The sequence below is a fragment of the Xiphophorus hellerii genome, chromosome 13 (genome assembly GCF_003331165.1).
Source record: "Xiphophorus hellerii strain 12219 chromosome 13, Xiphophorus_hellerii-4.1, whole genome shotgun sequence".
Taxonomy (NCBI): Eukaryota; Metazoa; Chordata; class Actinopteri; order Cyprinodontiformes; family Poeciliidae; genus Xiphophorus; species Xiphophorus hellerii.
The window spans coordinates 27156338-27176605 of NC_045684.1; the positions used below are offsets into that span (position 1 = coordinate 27156338).

At 41.9% G+C, this 20268-nt stretch overlaps 1 protein-coding gene and 1 long non-coding RNA gene across 3 annotated transcripts in view; one reads left to right on the forward strand and one right to left on the reverse strand.

Annotated features, from left to right (window-relative positions):
* The window catches only part of LOC116731541 (retinoic acid receptor beta-like), a 147305-nt gene that overhangs the window by 51394 nt on the left and 75643 nt on the right, over window positions 1-20268 (reverse strand). The window contains exon 1 of one of the 2 annotated variants that reach the window (XM_032581354.1): window positions 13557-13735. The exons of the other annotated variant lie outside the window; for it this stretch is intronic. Coding sequence (XP_032437245.1) covers window positions 13557-13713 — 157 coding nt within the window. The 5' untranslated portion in view covers window positions 13714-13735. Of the gene's footprint in view, window positions 1-13556; window positions 13736-20268 lie in introns of those variants that run through there. 2 annotated transcript variants of the gene reach the window in all.
* LOC116731542 (uncharacterized) lies at window positions 14002-19096 on the forward strand. Its single transcript, XR_004341594.1, has 2 exons — window positions 14002-16418; window positions 16913-19096. It is a non-coding gene; the product is annotated as an uncharacterized LOC116731542 (long non-coding RNA).

A 20268-nucleotide genomic window follows, 5' to 3' on the forward strand; every position in this document is an offset into this window, starting at 1 on the left:
GAGCCGCCGGCAGACCCGGCCCCTCGTCGCTTTCCGGAGCCAGCACCTCCGCTGTCTGCCCGGAGACAGCGACGTGAGCCGCCGGCAGACCCGGCCCCTCGTCGCTTTCCGGAGCCGCCACCTCCACGGTCAGCCCGGAGACAGCGACGTGAGCCGCCGGTGGACCCGGCCCCTCGTCGCCTTCCGGAGCTGTCACCTCCGCTGCCGGTTCCCAGGCTTCGCTGCGGCTCGCCCCCGCAGCCGGTTCCCAGGCTTCGCTGCGGCTCGCCCCCGCAGCCGTTTCCAAGGCTTCGCTGCGGCTCGCCCCCGCAGCCGTTTCCAAGGCTCCGCTCCGGCTCGCCCCCGCAACCGGCCCCGAGGCTCCGCTCCGGCTCGCCCCCGCAACCGGCCCCGAGGCTCCGCTCCGGCTCGCCCCCGCAACCGGCCCCGAGGCTCCGCTCCGGCTCGCCCCCGCAACCGGCCCCGAGGCTCCGCTCCGGCTCACCTCCAGCCGGCGCACCCGAGGCCGAATCAGCCGGCGTTCCAGCCGGCGCACCCGAGGCCGAATCAGCCGGCGTTCCAGCCGGCGCACCCGAGGCCGAATCAGCCGGCGTTCCAGCCGGCGCACCTTCCGAGACTCCCAGTGTTCCTTCCGAGACCCAGACCCCCAGCGTTCCTTCCGAGACTCCCTGCGTTCCGACTCAGACTCCCTGCGTTCCTCCAGAGACTCCCTGCGTTCCTCCAGAGACTCCCTGCGTTCCTCCAGAGACTCCCTCCGTTCCGACTCTGACTCCCTCCGTTCCGACTCTGACTCCCTGTGTTCCGACTCTGACTCCCTGCGTTCCTCCAGAGACTCCCTGCGTTCCGACCCTGACCTTCTGCGTTCCTCCTGAGACCGAGACCCCCAGTGTTCCTCCTGAGACCGAGACCCCCAGTGTTCCTCCTGAGACCGAGACCCCCAGCGTTCCTCCTGAGACCCTGACCCTCTGCGTTCCTTCCGAGACCCCGACTCCCGAGACCCTCTATGTTCCTTCCGAGACCCCGACGACCAAGACCCCCTGCGTTCCTTATAAGACTCCCAGTGTTCCGACTCAGACTCCCGGCGTTCCCACTGAGACCCCCTGTGCTCCACCAGAGACCCTGCCTCGGGGGGCTCGTCATCGCCGTCTGAGGGCGGCCCCCGGGACTCCCCATTGCCACCTCCTGCGCCGCGGACGGCCGCTGGACCGCCTCCGAGGTTCCCGCCTCCAGCGCCACGGACGGCCGCTGGACCGCCTCCTGGGGTCCCGCCTCCGAGGTTCCCGCCTCCAGCGCCGCGGACGGCCGCCGGACCGCCTCCGTGGTTCCCGCCTCCGGGGTTCCCGCCTCCAGCGCCGCGGACGGCCGCCGGACCGCCTCCGTGGTTCCCGCCTCCAGCGCCGCGGACGGCCGCCGGACCGCCTCCGGGGTTCCCGCCTCCAGCGCTGCGGACGGCCGCCGGACCGCCTCCGTGGTTCCCGCCGCCGCGGACGACCGCCAGACCACCTCCGTGGTTCCCGCCTCCTTTGCCTCCGCCCACCCTGTGGGTAGTTTTTTGTTGTTTTTGGACTCTTGGCCCTCCCTGTGTTTCCGCCCGCAATGGTGGGTTGTTTTTTGTTTTTTCTGGACTCTGGCCCCCCATCCGGCGCCCCTCCGCCCACCCTTGTTGTGGTTTTTTTTTTTGGGCGTCTGGTAGCCGCCCTTGAGGGGGGGGTACTGTCAGGATCTGTGTTTTCTGTGTTCATTTAGAGTTTTTTGTGTCCTTGCGTCTCTTCGTTGTCCTGTCCTCCCCTTGATTGTTCCCAGGTGTGTCTCGTCTCTGTGATTACCCTCCCGTGTATTTAACTCCACCTGTGTTCCTTGTTCCTCGTCGGGTCCTCGTCAATGTCCAGTCTAGTCGTCGTCAATGTTAGCTTCTGTGTCGTCAGTGTTTCCTCGTGCCTGCTGTTTGTTGTTTGGACAAGTTATTTTCATTAAATCCTCATATTTTTCATCATTCCTGGGTCCGCTGCCTCTGCCTCACCACCTCACCCGCACCACTTCTTGACAGCTCTAGCAGGAGCTCTGGTTGAACGCTGGAACTACACCCTGACTGAGCACTAATTCTATTGTTGTTTTCATCAAAATCTCTTTGTGAAAGTTTTCATTACATTTTTATGTGAGCAGATGTCAGCATATAGATCCTGAGTGTAAACAGACATGACATAAATAGTATCAATCAACCAAGTTAATATGTATAGCACATTTCATCGACAAAGAAGTTCAAAATGCTTTACATCATAAAAACACAAAATACAGTCATCCAACACACAACCAACTGACTACCTAAGGTTATGACTGAAAACAAGAAGAGGACTCTGTGCTGCATGTTCAGTCTGACACCAAGCCCAGTGAATATAGCAGATTGAAGTAAATTCATAATTAGCACTAAATATTTGCAGAGATCTCTCCATTCAAACACAACCTTTCAGTCTTCCAAGCACCTCTGAACAGATTAGATTACATTCTTCCATACTTTTCAGAGTGAACCCAGTTACTGATGACAAGGAAGAAACTTTAAGAATTAGTGTATCCTTTTCCCAATATGGACTCCTCTGTTAATTTAATCTGATCTCCACCTGGATTCACTCTGTGTGTGTCAAATGTGCAACTTTGGAACAAGTGAAGCTCTAAAAAGTCACATCAGTGTAACTGGGAGTCTAAATGCTGTCCTATGGTAAAAGATTGAGAAGTAAGTTAACTACTGTGGTTAAATGGAATTAAATGACACCTGAGTCTTTCTCAACACTTGCTTTGAGAGAAGTTGGATCTACAGGGTCAGATTAATGACATTTTTCTGCAGCAGTTGCAGAAAAAGGATGCATTCACACCAGCCCTGTTTGGTCCGCTATAATCAAACTCCAGTTCATTTGCCTAGAAAGTCTGGTTTGCTTGAGGAGGTGTGAATGCGTAATCAAAGTCTGATACGGATCAAAAAGCAAACTCTAGTCTTCCTACAGATTACGGTAGGATCTTGTTTGACAATCATCTGAACAAAGTTTGTGTAAGACTTAAAAACAATGAATTTGCCCAAAATAATCAAAACCTTTTGGGGTAGTTGTGTACCCCAGAATACACAACTACTTGTGTAATCCTGTAGGACAATTTCAGTGTGTAATTGTCCCACAGTCCTACAGTCCCACAAAGTAAGAAAATGAAACAAAAATCAAATCAGAGACTTCACTTGGAACCCAAGCCAAAGCTAAACATACATACCACCACATGAAAAGACAAATTTCTAATCATCAAGCCATTTTGCAAGTATGTTTTAAAAAGGAAATTGTGTTAAGTGCAGGTTAATGCACACACAAATGGTCTCAAAAGGCACAACTTAATAATTGTTTAGAAGTCACACATTTCCTCTTGTTAGTCTGATCAAGATTTAAGACAAGCAGGAGACAGAAAAGTGTACGCTCTTCACAAACTCAGATCCAAAGTTTATCTCCTTTCTGACATGTAAATGTAACAGGGTGTGAACATATGGTGGTGATGATGAATGGCCAACAGCACACATCAGCAATATGCATTAGCCTTCACCAGGTGGTGCAGGCACTTTAACATACATCCAGAGGAAAAATACTTTTGGCTGCTGATATTCCTCTGGTGCATTTGTAACGGCTGGGTGGTTCCACGCTGACGAGAGGCAGGGCAACAATAAAGACGGGCTGCCTATTTGAAGCTGATGGCTGCCTCTAAAAGGCAGCATGGCCACCTGCAGACAGATGGGTCACACAAGTGTGTTGCAGCACCTTGTGTGCGTGCGTGGACATGCGTATGCAGGGGTGTGTGTGTGCGTGTGTGTGTGTATGGTCATTGGGTACCTGTATGGGCTATATCAGGTGAAGGGAGCCTTTTTCCATTTTCTGGGTGATTAAACTTTGAGTTGACTTCGCTGCATGTTAACACACACAGAAAGCTGTATCAGACAAAGAAAGACTGGTGACAGACAAGCATGAGCAACTAGTCTGGCTTTTCTTTTTTTTTTTTAGAGCAGGCAGAGAAAAATGTGTGGCTGCAGCGGTTCTTGAACTCGTAGCCTCTGGATGAACCTTCCGGTGGGGTCGGACAGGAAAGCACACACTCCCTGCCAGAGGCCGGGCTGAATGTGGGGAAAGCCTAGAGAAAGCAGCCATCCTGATTGGTCAATACACTGGAACACCAGCTGCTTGGTGATCCACTGCAGACACTGGCTTTTGTTGTGCATATTTGATAGTCAATAGGATGTGGACCATCTTTTATTTCAGATGTATAACATATTGGGGTGTAATAAAATGTTCCAGCCATTTCCAGGCTCCAAAATGATGTGAAGCTAACCTTAATGGTGCAAAAACAAACACCAGATTCCTCTTGGAGGATATTTCACTAAACATATTTCACCTCTACAAAGCAGCTGGTTGGTCGGGTGGATACCGATGTTTTAACACAAACGCTGGAGAAGCAACTGGTGATACTCATCAAGCTGGGAAGGCTAATAAAACTATTCATGAATATTGAAGTCTGTCACTCTCCAGTGAGAAAGATTGTGGAGAATTAAAAAACACTTAAGACAGCTGCCAATCTTTAAAGGAGTAGCAGCTGTCTGAAATCCTGTGAGAGTGTGCCCAACAGTTTAACATCTTCGGGAGTGAATGGTGTGATTTGTTGACAGGGCCAATAAATTGATGTTGTATGATAATTAATAAATAATCAGAGAGGTTACATGACATGCAGTGTTATGTCACTGCAGTGTCATGTCAGTGCATGTCACATCATGTCACTGCATATCAAAATTGTTTTGAGTGTTGTGAAGGAATAGGAAAAGTTTAGTTAAAACTCTAGTCAACAAACTCCTGTGGATCTTTTCATAATAATTTTGTGGTTCCTATACGCTTGAAAAACAGCAGTGAGAGAAGAGATGTTGCAAGATTATCTACCAATGTAGGAATAATCTGCAGAGCAGCAGCAACATCTACGCCTGCCGTGGACCGAGATACCATGACTTTAAAAAAGCCACAGCTACAAATTCCTGAGTGGAAACTGTTGGGACCAGCCATGAAGGACTGAAATAAATACAGAGAAAAAAAGAGACTTGAATAGAAACTATTAATCCCACAATGCACTGCATTAACCCACTTTCAGTTTCTTGGAGGAAGAGTTGGAGTGTCACATGACACGGTTAACAAAACAGGCCTCCTTGCCCACTTCCTGCCTTGCATTACATTTTCAGAGAAAAACTGGATCCACAGTAGATATTCTGTCTACTCCAGTTGGTGGATAAACTTTGACTTTGGCTTATTTGAAGCACTGCAGAAAGAATCTGTAAATGTTAGAGAGTCTGGCTCTGATCCTGTCACTGAACTGATGCTGCTGCCATTGTTCTGAGAGAAGCACCGCAGCAATACACACCTCCAAGAGCCCCTCTGATTGCGCTCGGCCCGGGCCAGAGAGCGGCCCTGGAGCTAAGAGAAGACGGACCTCTGCCCACCGCTAGCAGAGCGGCAGCCGCAGCTGGTTTCCCCTGTGATTTATTCAACTGGCAAACACTGCGAAGGCTCACATTTTTTCCATCTACTTCAATAACCCTTTACTTCTTTTGCCCCCACTGCCACCACAAAAAGCCTCTTTCGTTCCTCAGAGAAATTGCTTTGCTTTAAAAAAAAAAAGAGGCTTTTTGTCTGGGCAGAGATAGTTTACATCAAAACAATTTAAATATTGTTCTGTATTGTGTAATTCCTTTATTTATTTATTTGTTTTGCATTGTGGATTTTCTAAACTGTATTAAGCCGGAGAAGAGAAAGTCATCAGTGAGTCAAGCTATTCAAACTTTATCCCAGTAGGCGATTTGAACACTGACAGTCTGGCAGATTTTCCATTTTTCCTGTACTCTCTTTTTTACTAAACTACATGAAATAGTTTCAACACTAACGTACATAAAAGTTGTCGGTTGTCCTACGCTGTCCTCTCTTTGTCCTCTGTGTGCTTCTACTGTATCTCATTCTCCAAGTCAGAAAACCAGTGACATGTAAAGCTGTGCCCACATGCTCCACATGACCAACAGATGGCAAAGAACCTGAAGCAAAGTCTGTCGCTGCACACAGGCAATTTAACACAACGACGTCACTTCGGAAATTAGGACAAAGCTGCTCTTCTGCTGCAGATAATGGCGGGACAAGTGTGCTTTAAATCCAACACTGACTTTAATTTAAATGAAATAGAAATTCAAAGGAATTATAAATCGCATGATTGAGTTAAACCTGACAAATTAACAGATTGCCAGAAGCAGGAGAAAAAAAAGGAGAGTGTGTGTGGACAGGGGTGGGGGGGGTTGATGAAAAGAGGAAGGGAGGCCTTTCCTGAAGCTCCTCAGGGTATCAGTTTATTTGGTTTGTGTTGAGCAGAGAGCTTTGGTAATCTGAGTGTGAACTGGTGGGCATAGCCAGAGAGGATTAGAGGAATATTACTCAGTGCACCTCGTTCTCCCTGTAGCTGACACTTGGTTCAGTTTACAAGTGTCTTCTCTGCAGGAGCGCCGCTCACATCCAGCAGTCACAGTCAAAGGAAACGGTCAAAGTTCATCCGAAGCACACTAAATTACAAACAGCTTTACTCCACAAACACATTTCACAGAGAGGGAGGATTTAACATTCAAGCTCACACAACACGGAAATAATGAAGAGCTAAGAGTCATTTGACTTCATGTAATGAGGGGAGCAAAAATTGGGGCAAAGAGAAAATCTGGTTTAATTCAGATCAGTTTACTGAAGTAGCACTAATTCACCGAAAAAAATGGGTTCAATTTACTTCCAATTATACATAAATACACAATAAATCAAATTCATACCACTATGATTAGAATCAGTGACACTAAGCTGACTGTAAATGCAACAGATGACAGAATAATTTAGTTAATCATGCAAACATTTGATCAATGTAAGGAAGCTGAGATTCGCATTAAGTCATTGACAGCAATCCTTCCTCCAGAGTGAGCATGTGGTGACAGTGGTCAGGAACTACTTCTTCTTAACAGGAAGCAGGAACCAGCATGACTGTGAGTGACACACTCATACTGGTCATTTTGATTGGGTCAATAATATCTTGTCATAATCTATTTTTACCCATCAATTTTTTTAATGATAAATAATGACATTTTCAAGTGACATTTCACTTTTAATTTTCATTTGGTTTAATTAATATTCAACACGCTGAACAGAGAATCCACATGGTGCCATTAGACATCCGCAGTGACAAAATCCACTGACTGGCCTCAGTAACTGCAAATAAACAATCAAATTAAACGATTGCCCTTGAATTATGAATGATTCACCGACTGTCTTACAACTTCCTCCTGGTCTGGATGGACCTGAATTGCACAGCGTGTGTGTAACCAAATGTCTCATGGTTTTCATGCTGGTTTAGAACCTGGAATTACAAGGGCCACTTCAGCTAACCTTGTAAAATCAGGGAACATTTCTCCAATAGAAGGAAACATTACGCTCTGAATGAAGAAATCCTACAGCAGTGGTCATACTGACCAGACATGCTTCAAACTTTTCTGCCCATAACTCTTCAACACCCTGTTAGCACCTGGATAGCGAGATGCATTGACTTCAGGTCAGAGAATTTACTCAGATGGGATTTTCATTTTTCTTTTTTGATTGATTGATTGATTGATTTAGTGACCTCTGCGATGCACTCTATGTGTAAAGTTGAAAATGTCTGCACATCTGCACCAAGTGGTCAGCTGTGTGAATTATAATCTGTCAAAAATGGCGGATGGCTTTCAGATTTTTTCATCACCAATTTTCAAAAACAATTGTCAAAAATAGAAAATATTCGGTTAATACAACTCCTTGTGAGAGTCTGTTTGCCATGACAGACTGGGGGTTTAAGAAGACAGAAGGCAAACATAAAAAACACAAGACACTGGCTCAGGATCACTTCTATGGGAAAGAAAGTCTGAGTGCACAGAGTTAATGATACATTCATGGGGTTTGTCCAAGAAAAAAAATGTATGTTTCACATCATTTTCACTCAATTCCAGTCAAGATTTACCTGAAGAAGAAAATCTGACAAGTTATTCAGGTTAAAAAATGCACCCGCATTCAGTTATCAGATTCAAGGTCTGAGCCATAGTTTAACACTACAGCAAGTCAGCAGAAACTGCAACATCAGGGTTAAGCCAACACTCTGCAGCCAGCTCATCAGGTGAAACCACCTCAGGTGTTTTCATAAAGGTGACCAGGAAGTTCAAATGGTGAAACAAGCAGAAGATGAAGAGGTGGGCAGTTCAGGAGAGGCACAAAGAATCCGACTGCTGAAATGAAGTTGATTATTTAAAGTCCACTGGTGTTTGTGGCCTTAAAGGAATGAAAGAACATCTTCTCTCGCTAAGCTAGGCGCTTTGGGTACAGCAGAAAAGTATTTGGGAGAAAATCTAATTTCATATTTTGGTTCTCAGTGGTGTCAGTGAGGGATGATTTTTCTTCACTTTTCTTAATTATGATAGCATTCAACTTCACAATGTATGTGGCTTAAATACATACACTGATAATTCTGGTTTCACCTGCTTTCCTTTTCCACTCTACTGATTGCTGGGACTCCTCAGTGTTCTGTCAAATGACTATTGATACATCTGGTTAAATATCAGAAAAGTAAAGAAGTAGAAATTGTACCTTATATTTTTATTATATATATATATATATATAAAATTAAAGTGAATTTTTTTGCAATTCACTTTCATTTTTAGGTCTGTTCAGTTTTGGCAAGGTTTTTTTTCCTACTCTTTTGAACTTAAAAGCAATTAAATGCATTTTCTTTTCAAAGATTAGAGCTCTGCTTTACAATATTCATGCCTTGTCTATTGTTTGATTCGGTCATCCACTAAAATCCATTTAAATGAAAACATTATTTTCATGCAATAAAATATGATTAATCAAGATTAAAATTGCATAGAAGATTAAGAATTGTTTTTAGAGATTTAAAATTTTTAATTGAGTTCATTGCCGGGTCTGTAATGAATTAATCACATTTTAATCAAAAACTATACATCAACAGTTCAAAAAACCTTTTTGCTGCTAAATCATAGAATAATAGATATAGCTCAACAACAAAGATATTTATTGTTTTGTGCTGTTCTTTGGGTTCTTCCACCATCAGATTAGATCAATATGTTATTCTATCCATTCATCTTTCCAGAGTTTCAGGAAGTGCTGATCATTCATGGAACGTCTTTAGAAATGTGGACTGTAAACGCTGACATTAGCGTTAGCTGCTACACGTTTAGCTTTCAGATGCTATTTTAGGTTTGAATAGCTTCACTAATTGGCTAAATCCTTTTAGCACAAGTTGAACACAATAATAGTCTTTTCCAGCGTCCAATCAAATCATCCATGTAGCAAAAATGAACCCCCAGTGGGCCGAAAGAAGTAATCCATCGTGCGTCAGGTTTATGGGTGTCCCAGAAACACTCCATAAAGGTTCCGGCTCGATACTTTATACTTTATATATGTATACTGTATATATATATATATATATTAACCTTTTCTTTTATTTCAATACTTACATTCCGCAGCATGAAAACAAGTGACATAGATGTTGTTTGGTGTTTATTTGACAGATGTTTTTTTTATGCGTGTTTGTGACACTATCAATGTAAGGATGCCCTGGGCATGAATCCATATCAAAACTTGCCTTTTGAAAGCAGGAACTGTTCCCATCAAGCCCTGTTAAAGTACAGGAGAAGGTCACACCGGGCTACTATTTAAGGTTTCTGTGACATGAAAGGCAGCGAGAAGCTCATAGATGAATCTCTGTGATTGTTCTGAACTTTGAAGATATGCATTTATCTAAAGCCTGTTGGTGTTTGATATACAATAAAAGACTGGATTCTAGATGTGATACACAGTATCAGTAAATAACCCTGGTGGGACCCCAATGCCATCCTAATCATGTTGATTAAACACGGCCAGCACCAGACAGCTCTCGTTTCATTTCACCGCAGAACACGACTTTTATTTCTCCCCGTCCGCCTTTCATTTCACACACCCACTAAATTAGTGTGGTGAGCAAGCTGTGCTAATGGTCTCTCATGTCCACATCAGAGACGCTTAAGCCTCGAAGACAAAAAAAAAGCTCCAATTATCCCATCGCACACATCACTTGTACTATACTCATCCCCATGCAGCATCACAGACAGCGCTGCTCTGATTTATTTAGCCTTATCTTTAGGTGTATTTTGATGCAATTAAATCGCATTCATCCTCCTTGCTACGGTGTGAGCATCAGACGCAGCCATTCTTCAGCCCGCAAAGCCCATTTCATCTACGTTAAGGAGGTCCTTGATCATTCTTAATTAACATCCAAACTGGATGAGGAAATGCATTAATGGTGGGCTTGTTGTCAGACTGCTAATTAACACCCAGGAGAATTCCATTATCCTTAATAAATAAACGAAGAAACCAACAATCCTGTGACCCTGAGAGGCTTCTCAATCTGAGTCCTGGATAAAAACAGAGCGCACTCCAACAAAACAAGAAGGCGTTTAATGTTCTATAGTCGGACAGGTCAGGGGGTCAAAGCAGGGCTTACAGGGACCAAATGAGCTTTTGTCTTTTTAGAAATAGAGCAGCGGCGTCTCCTTCTGTCCTATTTAGCTCTTTCTGAGTCCTGCCTTTATAAAACTGTGGACATAAGTGAAAAAAGACGAGTCACTAATTAAACAGATAAGCTGATGGGTTTGCTGCACAGGATTAGGAATGAAGGATGGAACTAATATATAGTCACTACAGAACTGTAACTGAATGTTATGCTAACTGGTCTGCATGGTGACAAAGGCTTCACTTTGTCATCCAATCAGATTGTAGGAGAAATGAAATGGAAAGAATGTTGGTTCGATTTTTTCCAAACTGGTAGCGTTCACAGATAAAGGGAAAGATGCCACCGTGGTTATTTTTAGTTGCAATTTTATTTATTATTGTTAATTTTTTTTTTCCCACAATGAGTAACCCTTGCTGCGCTGGAAAAAAAAATATTGCTCCGTCAAATGCTGACATGTCAGTCAGTGTTTAAAGTAACAGCTTTACTGCTGAAAGGAGTCATGAATTTATCTTTAACTACAATTTTACAATTATTCTTTTCCACAAACATTTTTCTGAACTGTTTTCTTGAACACAGAAATGCCTTGTGAAAAAAGAAAAATGCAACAAACATGAATCTTTTTGAAGACTTTTTTTTATAAGACATGGTGTGTTTGAGAAATTTTACCAAAAATATCAGAATTTTATTTGTCACTTTTTGAAAATAATTGTTTCATTTTTATAATTAGAGTTTAAAAAAACAAAAGATATAAAATAATAAATGTCAACATATTTATTTTATGAACTAAAAGAGAAACTAATAGATTTATCCTGGAAATTGATCTCAATGTGTACGAAATTCTGAACAGCCTCCAGCCACCGCTACGTATTTTCACTATGTATATGAATATTTGTGAAATTTATGGTTCTGTTAAATTAGGAGGAAATAACTGCTGTAATAATAGTTTACATCCTAAAAAATAATCTACATATAATGCATTTGCAAGACGTGAACTCTAAACAAGTTTCCATAAAGAACAGTAAAATAACAATAATTAATACTGAGCTTTGAAGTATAAATTGCTAAATTAATAAATGATTAAAAGATATGTGGAAAAATGATTTAAATCTCTAAAACAGTTAGATAAGGCGTAATGTCGAAAAGTAATCCTCTCTGCTAGGAGAGAGTGGCCCCTCTCACGCTCTCTAACAATCTATGCAGGAAATAAAAATGAAAATGTGACAAAACGGAATCATCTAAAAACCACAAATAGAAAACTAAAATATCGGAAAATATTTCATTTGTGAGAAAAGGTCATTCTTTCCATCCAAACATCGTGTTCCTCACTAATCACTGAATTACTGTGGGTAGCACACACACACACGCACACCCACCCACCCCCCCACACACACACACACAAAACACTGCAACCATAATGCAGACTTCAAAATTTATGAATATGTCTAACACTTCCAAATGTGTATATTTGGTTCAATGTGAAATTTGGCAAACCATGTAAAAAATACATAAATAAATGAAAAGCATTAAAAACAAAAAATCATTTCCAAAGACCAGACAGGAAAATCCAACCTGAACCAAGAGCTCAAACGGTTGTAAGATGGAGAGGAAGAAAACCCACGGAGCAGTCTGCGTGGAGATCAGGTTATTTTTAAAGGTCCAAAAAAAATTATTTTCTTCTGAGGTATATATATATATATATATATATATATATATATTTTTTTTTTTTTTTTTTTCCTTTTCTTCCTGCCCACAATTATTTTTGGATTTTCTGTAACATGGCTTTTCTTATTATTATTGGTGGGGTTTTTATTATTTTATTTTATTGTTAAAATAAAGTCATATCTAAACCAAAGACCGTCACCGGAGGACACAGTCGCCCCTATTTCCAAGGGGCTCCCTGTTCACCCCCTGAGCCTGACCTTTAACCGCTGCGGGTTAAAGGTCGCAGCAGGAACTTTTGCACTTTCCCAGCGCAGATAAGCAGCCCCTCCGCAGCAGAGCCCCCTGGGTGGAGGCTGGTAGAGGAATGACGGCCAGAGGCCAGTCATCAGGTGGGGATAAATCCCAAACCAGAAGCAGCAGCTGTCAGCCCAGAGTAAACACCGCAAAGTGGTTCTGAAGCGCAATGATATCGTCAGCATGACGCTGGGATTCATATCACATATTGTCGTGTTTTCTCCTAAAATAACTGCATCGATTCTATGATTTTTTTTTAATTCAAAATGTGACTGAATAGAAATGTTTCCGGAGCGTTTTAATAGAAAAAAAATACCCGTTTCCCCCTAAAATGTCACTGGCCTTGACTCATCCGAGCAACAAGCAGCCGCCCATCGATCATCCTTGTCCAAATCCTGTTCCGATAACAGGCCACTAATCTTGTTGAGGAGTCCGCGGCGTCATTTATCTAAATCAGTGTCAGGGGGCGCAGGTCGCGGCTCGCCCCCCACCCCCCTCCTGCCATGCGCGCAGGCCCACCGGCCTCTGGACCTGTTTACTCTCTGCATTCCTGCAGCCAGCATGGAGCTCTCACAGATCAGCTCATCCGAGACCAGACATCCATCAGCGGCTGGGAGGGAGCTGCTTCCGCTGCCGGGGATTTATGGAGGCTTGAAAAATGACTCAGAGTTGCTCTCTGCAACATGCTAAACTTTCCCCCCGACAAGTAAGTTAATGTTGCTCTTAAGACTCTTAGTGAGTTTGGTTATAAACTGAGGTTTTTTCGTTTTTTCTTCTTTTTTTAGGGGGTTGGAAATGAGCTAAAGAGCAACTTGATTTTTAAGCATTCCCTGGTTCTCCCACCAGCAGGCCCTGAACAGCAACATGTTGGTCATCTGATGACTCAGTCCGGGTTCACTGGTACACCAGCATTAAGAGCTCAGCCTCACTTTAAGTCACAGAAGCAACAACAGCAGCAACAGGAAGAGAGGATGAGAAGTTGGACCTACAGTGTGCGCTCCGCCGGTGCTGCCACTCTCTGTGCGCCAGTCCGCTGATGCAGGCTTTCAGAGCTTTCTCCTGCAGCATGCAGGACGACGGGCTGGACGTGTAGAAGTCCAGCATCTGCCCGGGACTCACGGCCAGCATGTCCATGCAGTCAAACATGACCACTTTGTTCACTCACTCGTGTGCGTTCTGCAGGAAAATCGCCGGCATAGACGCACACAACTCCATCAAACTCCTCTTCTTCACCCCTCCTCCTCTTTTTTTTCTCCCCCTCTCTTCGTCTTCTTCTCCTCGACGCAGCGGATTTCTCTCCTCTTCTTCTCCTCCGTCCCGCACCGGAATCATGAATTACGTTGGTCCCGCAGCTTGTCCTAGATGCCCCTGCTCGGGTCTCTGGCACCGAGAGTGGTCAGCGCGCTGCAGCGGACCTCCGGACGGGGTTCCTCCATAGCCAGCGCCGCTCCGCCGTGTTCGCAGCGGATCGCCCCGTCCCGGCTCTCGGCTGAAGCGCTCGCGCTGCCGCCTGCTCGGAGCGGAGCTTCTTTATTATTCTAAGAGCAGAAAATAATCGCGAACGGTGTTTAAAAAACAGCCGTTCCCCTCCGCGATGACGAATGGGTTATCCGTCCCACCAGTGCTGCTCATTTCCAACTAGTTTTGCCACCGAGAATGAAAGATTGAATTGCCTAATGTATGCGAGTGAACTTTGGGTGAACCCTTCCGAGGCTGCTGACCTTCAAATGACCCAGGCAGGCTGACATCACTGCAGCTCTGCAGCGCAGAGGAAGGCGGCGAGAAGAAGCGCATGGGGGAAGGAGAAAGATTTATTCTTTATTTTTCTTTTGGAAAACAGAACGACTTCCAAAATATGAAACCATGTTTTTGGAATTCATACCAAACCACCACAACGATTCTGTGCGGGGTTTTCCTTTCTTTATTTTTTTCCTGTTTGTCTCCTTTACGCAGAAAAGAGTTCCTAATTTCTCCGTACATTTAATGCTTAAAAAAAAAAATAAAAGAAGACATTTAATATACAGGAAATTGTAAATAAGTAATCGCAAAATTATATGTTGTTGAAAAATAATTTGATGTCAAATTTAAACAAATTTTCTGATAAAGTAAATTTACAGGAAACAGCTTATTCACTTACATTTGGTCATTTGATAAATAAACAAATTAGTCAATTAATCAGTTAACTATTATTGGTGACAGTTATATTAGTTATCATTTGTTTTTTGTACAGTGAAGAAATATGCAAGCGCATCAGTCAATTAACCAAAGGTTGTAACTGGCTCGTTTTTTGTTGATCTGGCTGGTAATTAGAAAGTCAATTTTATTAAATTTTTTTTCTTGAGTCCCTGAATGCTGTAAAACTGAGAACTCTCATCATGTCTGTCTGTCTGGAAGCTGATCAACCAACAACATGCACTGTAATGCATCATGTTCTGATTTTACACAAGTATTTGCACCCTGTGAACTTTGACCTATGTTGCGTTACAACTGAAGATTTCAATGTATTTTATAGATTTTATGGTAAACCAAGACAAAATTAGAATAGATCTGCGAAGTGGAACAAAAATGAGATGTTGTTTTTTAAAACTGTTTTTCAAAGCAAAAATCTGAAAAGTGTGGTGAGCATGCGTGCTCTTCTGGCCCAAGTGGCTGTGTGTGAGGACAGAGACAGTGAGCACAAGCCACTGTTTGTACGCGTGACATGTTTATGCACAGGGTTTTCTTCTCCTATTGAAATGTATTTGGATCATGTGTTCGTATGTCTTGGCTGGACTGTTGGGACCAGTTTTTATCTTATGAAGCATTTGGGATTTGTCCCACTGAATTTGGTTTTTCAGGAATCTGGCCAGTCAGTGAACAGAAGAAGGGGTCGTGAACGATGGCGTTGATTTTCTGCTCTGTTTTATAATTTTAGTCCACCTGTTTCAGTAATGGCAGCGGAGGACGCAAAGGGAGCCATTCAGTCTGTTGGTCGCTCTTCCAAATATTGGGAGATTAAAGTCAAAACAAAAGAAATGTCTAAGTTATTTTATGATAACAAAGTAGTTTGTTGTTGTTCGATGCGCATAGAGTGTTTTTATAATATTTAAAACATTTTCCAGCCAACAAAGAACCTGGTCTTAACGTTCAACTGAAGCATGTTGCTTCATTCCTGCCAATGGACGATTGAGAGCAATTCAGAAACATTATATCAAAGAAAGAGACAAAAGAGGAGGAAACAAACCCTGAAGCCTCTAAAATATAACAATTTAATCACATCAAAAACAGAATAAGAAAGAACTTTTTTTCACATTGATCATTGTGTAATATTAATGAGTGTTTGGGAATCTGAAAGGAGTTTGCAGTGTGCTGCTGCCTTCAGAGACTGTAATGCATTATGCAGTATATGGTATATGCAGTGCAGATATGTTTGGAGCTGCTGGTGAGAAGAATAATAATGCAGAGAGGAGGAGACAGTATTCCTCTGAATAGTTCCAGTTTTAACCTAAACTTACTCATCAAGTATCTAATAAAACAAGGGGGGATGTTAACTAGACTGTGTTCATCTACACAGTGTTGGGATAAGATTCATAAAGGCTTTTAAATAATCCCCTAACTTAATGTGTAAACACAAATATGGTCAGTTTTATGTTGTTTCTCCTCCATACAGGAAGTAAAAATAAAGGCTGAAAAATCTGGAGACCTTCTAAACTTTGGCAACAAGAAGGACCTTCCTTGTTTAATGCCAACATGTTGGTGTTTGGGATTCAATGTGGGACTCAGAAGACAGGAGATAAAACATCATGCCTTCCTGTTTCCTGTAGGGGAGGATTTTGATGAAGGAGATCAATCAGGCATTGAAACATTAGATGGTAAGAAAACCATTCAAGGAAATAAATATGAACACACTGCACTTCCAAATGCTCTCACACACAAAATTATTTCCCCCTTTAACAAATTTTTAATTTAATTTAAATATTTAATTTTCAAATAATGTCTGAAATTTATATTTTTACTAAGAAATGTTGGGCATGGAATTAATGTTGATCATCCATCTATAGTATAAAAATGAGCAAATATTTCTTTATGTAATGTACTTTACATTTACACCAACTGCTGTGATTAACTTTTGTGATTTACAGAGTTTTTATCTGTTTCTTCTATTATCAGCATTTTCTTATGCTGATAAAAAAATGTTCTTATCTCAGTTCTTATCAGACAGATAAGATTTTTTTATCAGCATAAGAAAATGCTGATAATAGAAGAAACAGATAAAAACTCTGTAATGTTTGATCTCATACAGATCTGGAAAGTATTCAGAGCGCTTCATTTTATCCACATTTTATGTTTCAACATTTTCCTCCAGATTTCCTCCACTGACCAACGATGGAGGTATGAACCATGTGGACCCGTCTGGTCATCAGAGATCTCCTTACCCAGAATTCCCAGAGCCAGAATCAAACCAGACGAGGCAGCATTTAAGTTTCTATGCTCCTCTGCTTTGGAACAAACTGTCTGTAAATCTGAAATGTGCAGAAACTCTTGGTTCCATTAAATCAGGACTGAAAAGAGTTTTGTTTACAGCAGCTAATGAAGTGTCTGCATAAGGCTTTATTTTCTGTTTTCCTTTCCTTTGACTTCCAGAAAAGCACATTGGTCTGCTCTGTGTATGAATGTTGTTGTAAAAAAAATGATTTATTTATATTTGCTTTTTATTACAGAGCTGACAATCAGGTGACACAAAACACATTGAGCTCATCTGTTTCTGTAGTACAGCTATACAACCAAAATGTGTTATTTCAACATAATTCAATCTGTTTTGTGGAGCGCACCAATCCATCCTGCAGCAAAACATCCCCACAGCATGATGCTGCCACCATTGTACTTCATAATTGGGATGGTATCTCATGGTAGCAAACTTTTTCCTTTTCCAGTGAAGGTCATTAGGGCCCCACACTTTAGCTGTGGTTTCTGTTTGTGCTGCTGAGGACGTTTTTACCCCGTGGAACAGATGTTTTTATTCTTTCTCATTCAGTGAGCTGTAAGTCGGAAGCTTTAAAAGCCACATCATCATCACCTGGGCTAAGAAACTCCCAGAGTTCTCCAGCGTTGCCAAGGGAGGGCGGAGTCTGGCGCTGCCAGCCAATCACACACAGAGTTGCTCAGACAGCCACTGGCCCAGGCAGTCTTTATTCGTCAGTGTTTTTGTCTGAACTCTGAACCTTGTATTTCTGGACTCTCCAACTACATTGCAGTTGTATTTATCACAGTGCTGGAGGAAAATCGGTTCCTGGTTGATGTTTGATTTGTGTCTAATATTTGGTTGTTAACTTACATATTAATATTCTCAACATGTTTCCTGTTACCATCATATCGGTGGGGTTCTTCATTTTTGGCCCATTTTGTGTGATGAATTGAAGCAGCCAAACATATGCATACTTTGATATAGGTTGCTGATCTTATTAAATAAATACATATTATTGGATATGCTTTAATCCAATGGCTATCTGAATTCATAAGCTGGAGCTTGAATATATGCATAAAATTTAATAATTTCTGGAAAGTAAATTTTTTTGTTTTGTCTTAACAGTCCTGGTGCTTTTATTCTGTGCTTTAGTATTTACTGTGTATTTCTAATTTGCTCCCCGTTTCTCTGTGTGTTCTGTCAGCCATTTCTCCCATTTCCTCAGTTCAGCTTCAGTTCCAGGCCTCCCCTCACAGCTGCAGCCTGCAGCCAGCTCTTGGTCAGCTCCCTTTGTTATCCCCACCAGCCTGTTTCCTTTTTTCTCCTCCTGTGATTTCGTACTTTGAATTTCCACTGGATTTTAGTTTTTGATTTTTCTTTTTTGAGTGAACTCGTATTGATCACCTCCCTGCTTCCTGCAACTGGCTCCTGCTCTTCAACTCTTAAGGACAAAAAATGACAATGAAGATAATTAGGGATGAAATTCTATAAACATTTGGGCTGATATCAATATCTGATATTAATGCTGCTGTAACTGATAACCAATGTTTATCAAATTTGAATGTATGTATTTAGATAGGATGCAAAAGTTGCCACATCACCTATTGCTGCTCTGCTTCAGTTCCTGAGCCCAAACGGCAAGAAAAGGGAAATAAACATCGGTTGTTAATATCAGCACATTTTCCTCATTGGACCGATATGTCAGAAATAACTAACATTGGCCGACACCAATGATGATGCTGATGACACAGGTCATCACTGACTCTCCTCAAGCTCATGTATTTGAAATGGCAGGGTGTGAATTCAGTGATTTGGACCATAAAAATGTTGAAATCATAGAACTTTACAGAACACTTAACAAATGTATTTTCTCTAGTCATTGTTGGTGTTTTAATGGCCATGATGGCAGGTGAGGCAGAGCTATTGACTGTATTGAAATCTCATGGGGAAAGATTTTGTTTGTAATAGCGTCACAAAATGTTGTGATTTTATTTGTCTAAAAACATCGCATAGTCCGGTTTTCAGGGCAGAACTGATTTATTGTAGTGACAAAAGTAGCAATGAGTAAATATATGTATATAAAGATTTTCTGCACATCCTTGGCTCCAGTTAAAACAGGAACTTTTCATAAGAAATGACTCTTCTAATGGCACCAGTTTGGCATTACACTGTAAGGACAAAATGAGGACTAACAAGAGAATTACAATTAGCAGCTAACATAATCTCTCATTAATGAGTTTATGGGAAATGGCTCCTCTCATGGCTTTGATATCTCTGCTTCGTTATAATGATTCCTAAATGGACTCAGAGTTATGTTTGTGGACAGAAATTGTGTTTCTTGAGACTTAGGCTGCCAAAGAAATCTGTGTTGATTGTTTCAGAATCTGAAATGTAATTGGACAGCTGACCTTCATGGTATCTTCGACAAGTAAGCCGTCACACTGAATTGGAAGTCATTTCGAACCGTGCAACCTGGATTTGAAATAATTTGCTATGGGCAAGCCGTATACGGTCAGCGAACTTTTCAATGCAAACCAATCCTTACTTTGCTATCTTAAACCTCATTATTCAGCAAGATAAAAAGAACAGTGAGGATAGTGTGTTCATGACTGTTCATGTGTTTGTTATCAGAAATGCAGGTAGGACAAAAAGTTCTGACCAGAGTTTATGACTGATAGATATCATGTTGGTCACTCCTTTTCCTGAGCAGAGGCTCTCTGCAGCTCCTCCAGAGTCACAGCTGAACACAAATGTCTGGAACAAATGTATTATTTCAAAAAAAATTTTCAGTTGTTATCTCCACTTCACATAAATGAGGGGAGGGAACCTTTAGGTGCTTAGTTTAGGTACTGTGTAAAACAGCCAAACTCGAGCTTCTTTATGTTTGTGTTCATCTTGTGACTTACATTTTGGCATCGAAAATGACTAAATTACAGCCATCGCAGCAGTGACTGATCAATAAGCTAAGAATCTAGGAGATTAATCATATCTAAGTCAGCAATTTAATGAAAAATTGTTTTCTTACACTGTAAAAATAAAATAAAATAAAATATATATATATATATATATATATGTACAGTATATATACTGTATATACTGTATACTGTATATATATAAGCTGCTTGCTGCTTTTTGTGTTTACTTAGTGCACTATTAAAATGTGTTTGATGATTTGAAATTTCAAAATTTTATTGTAAATTAAGAGGGTTCTTTTTTGTTCGTTTATTTCTTTTTACATTGTACCTCATTGGGTAATT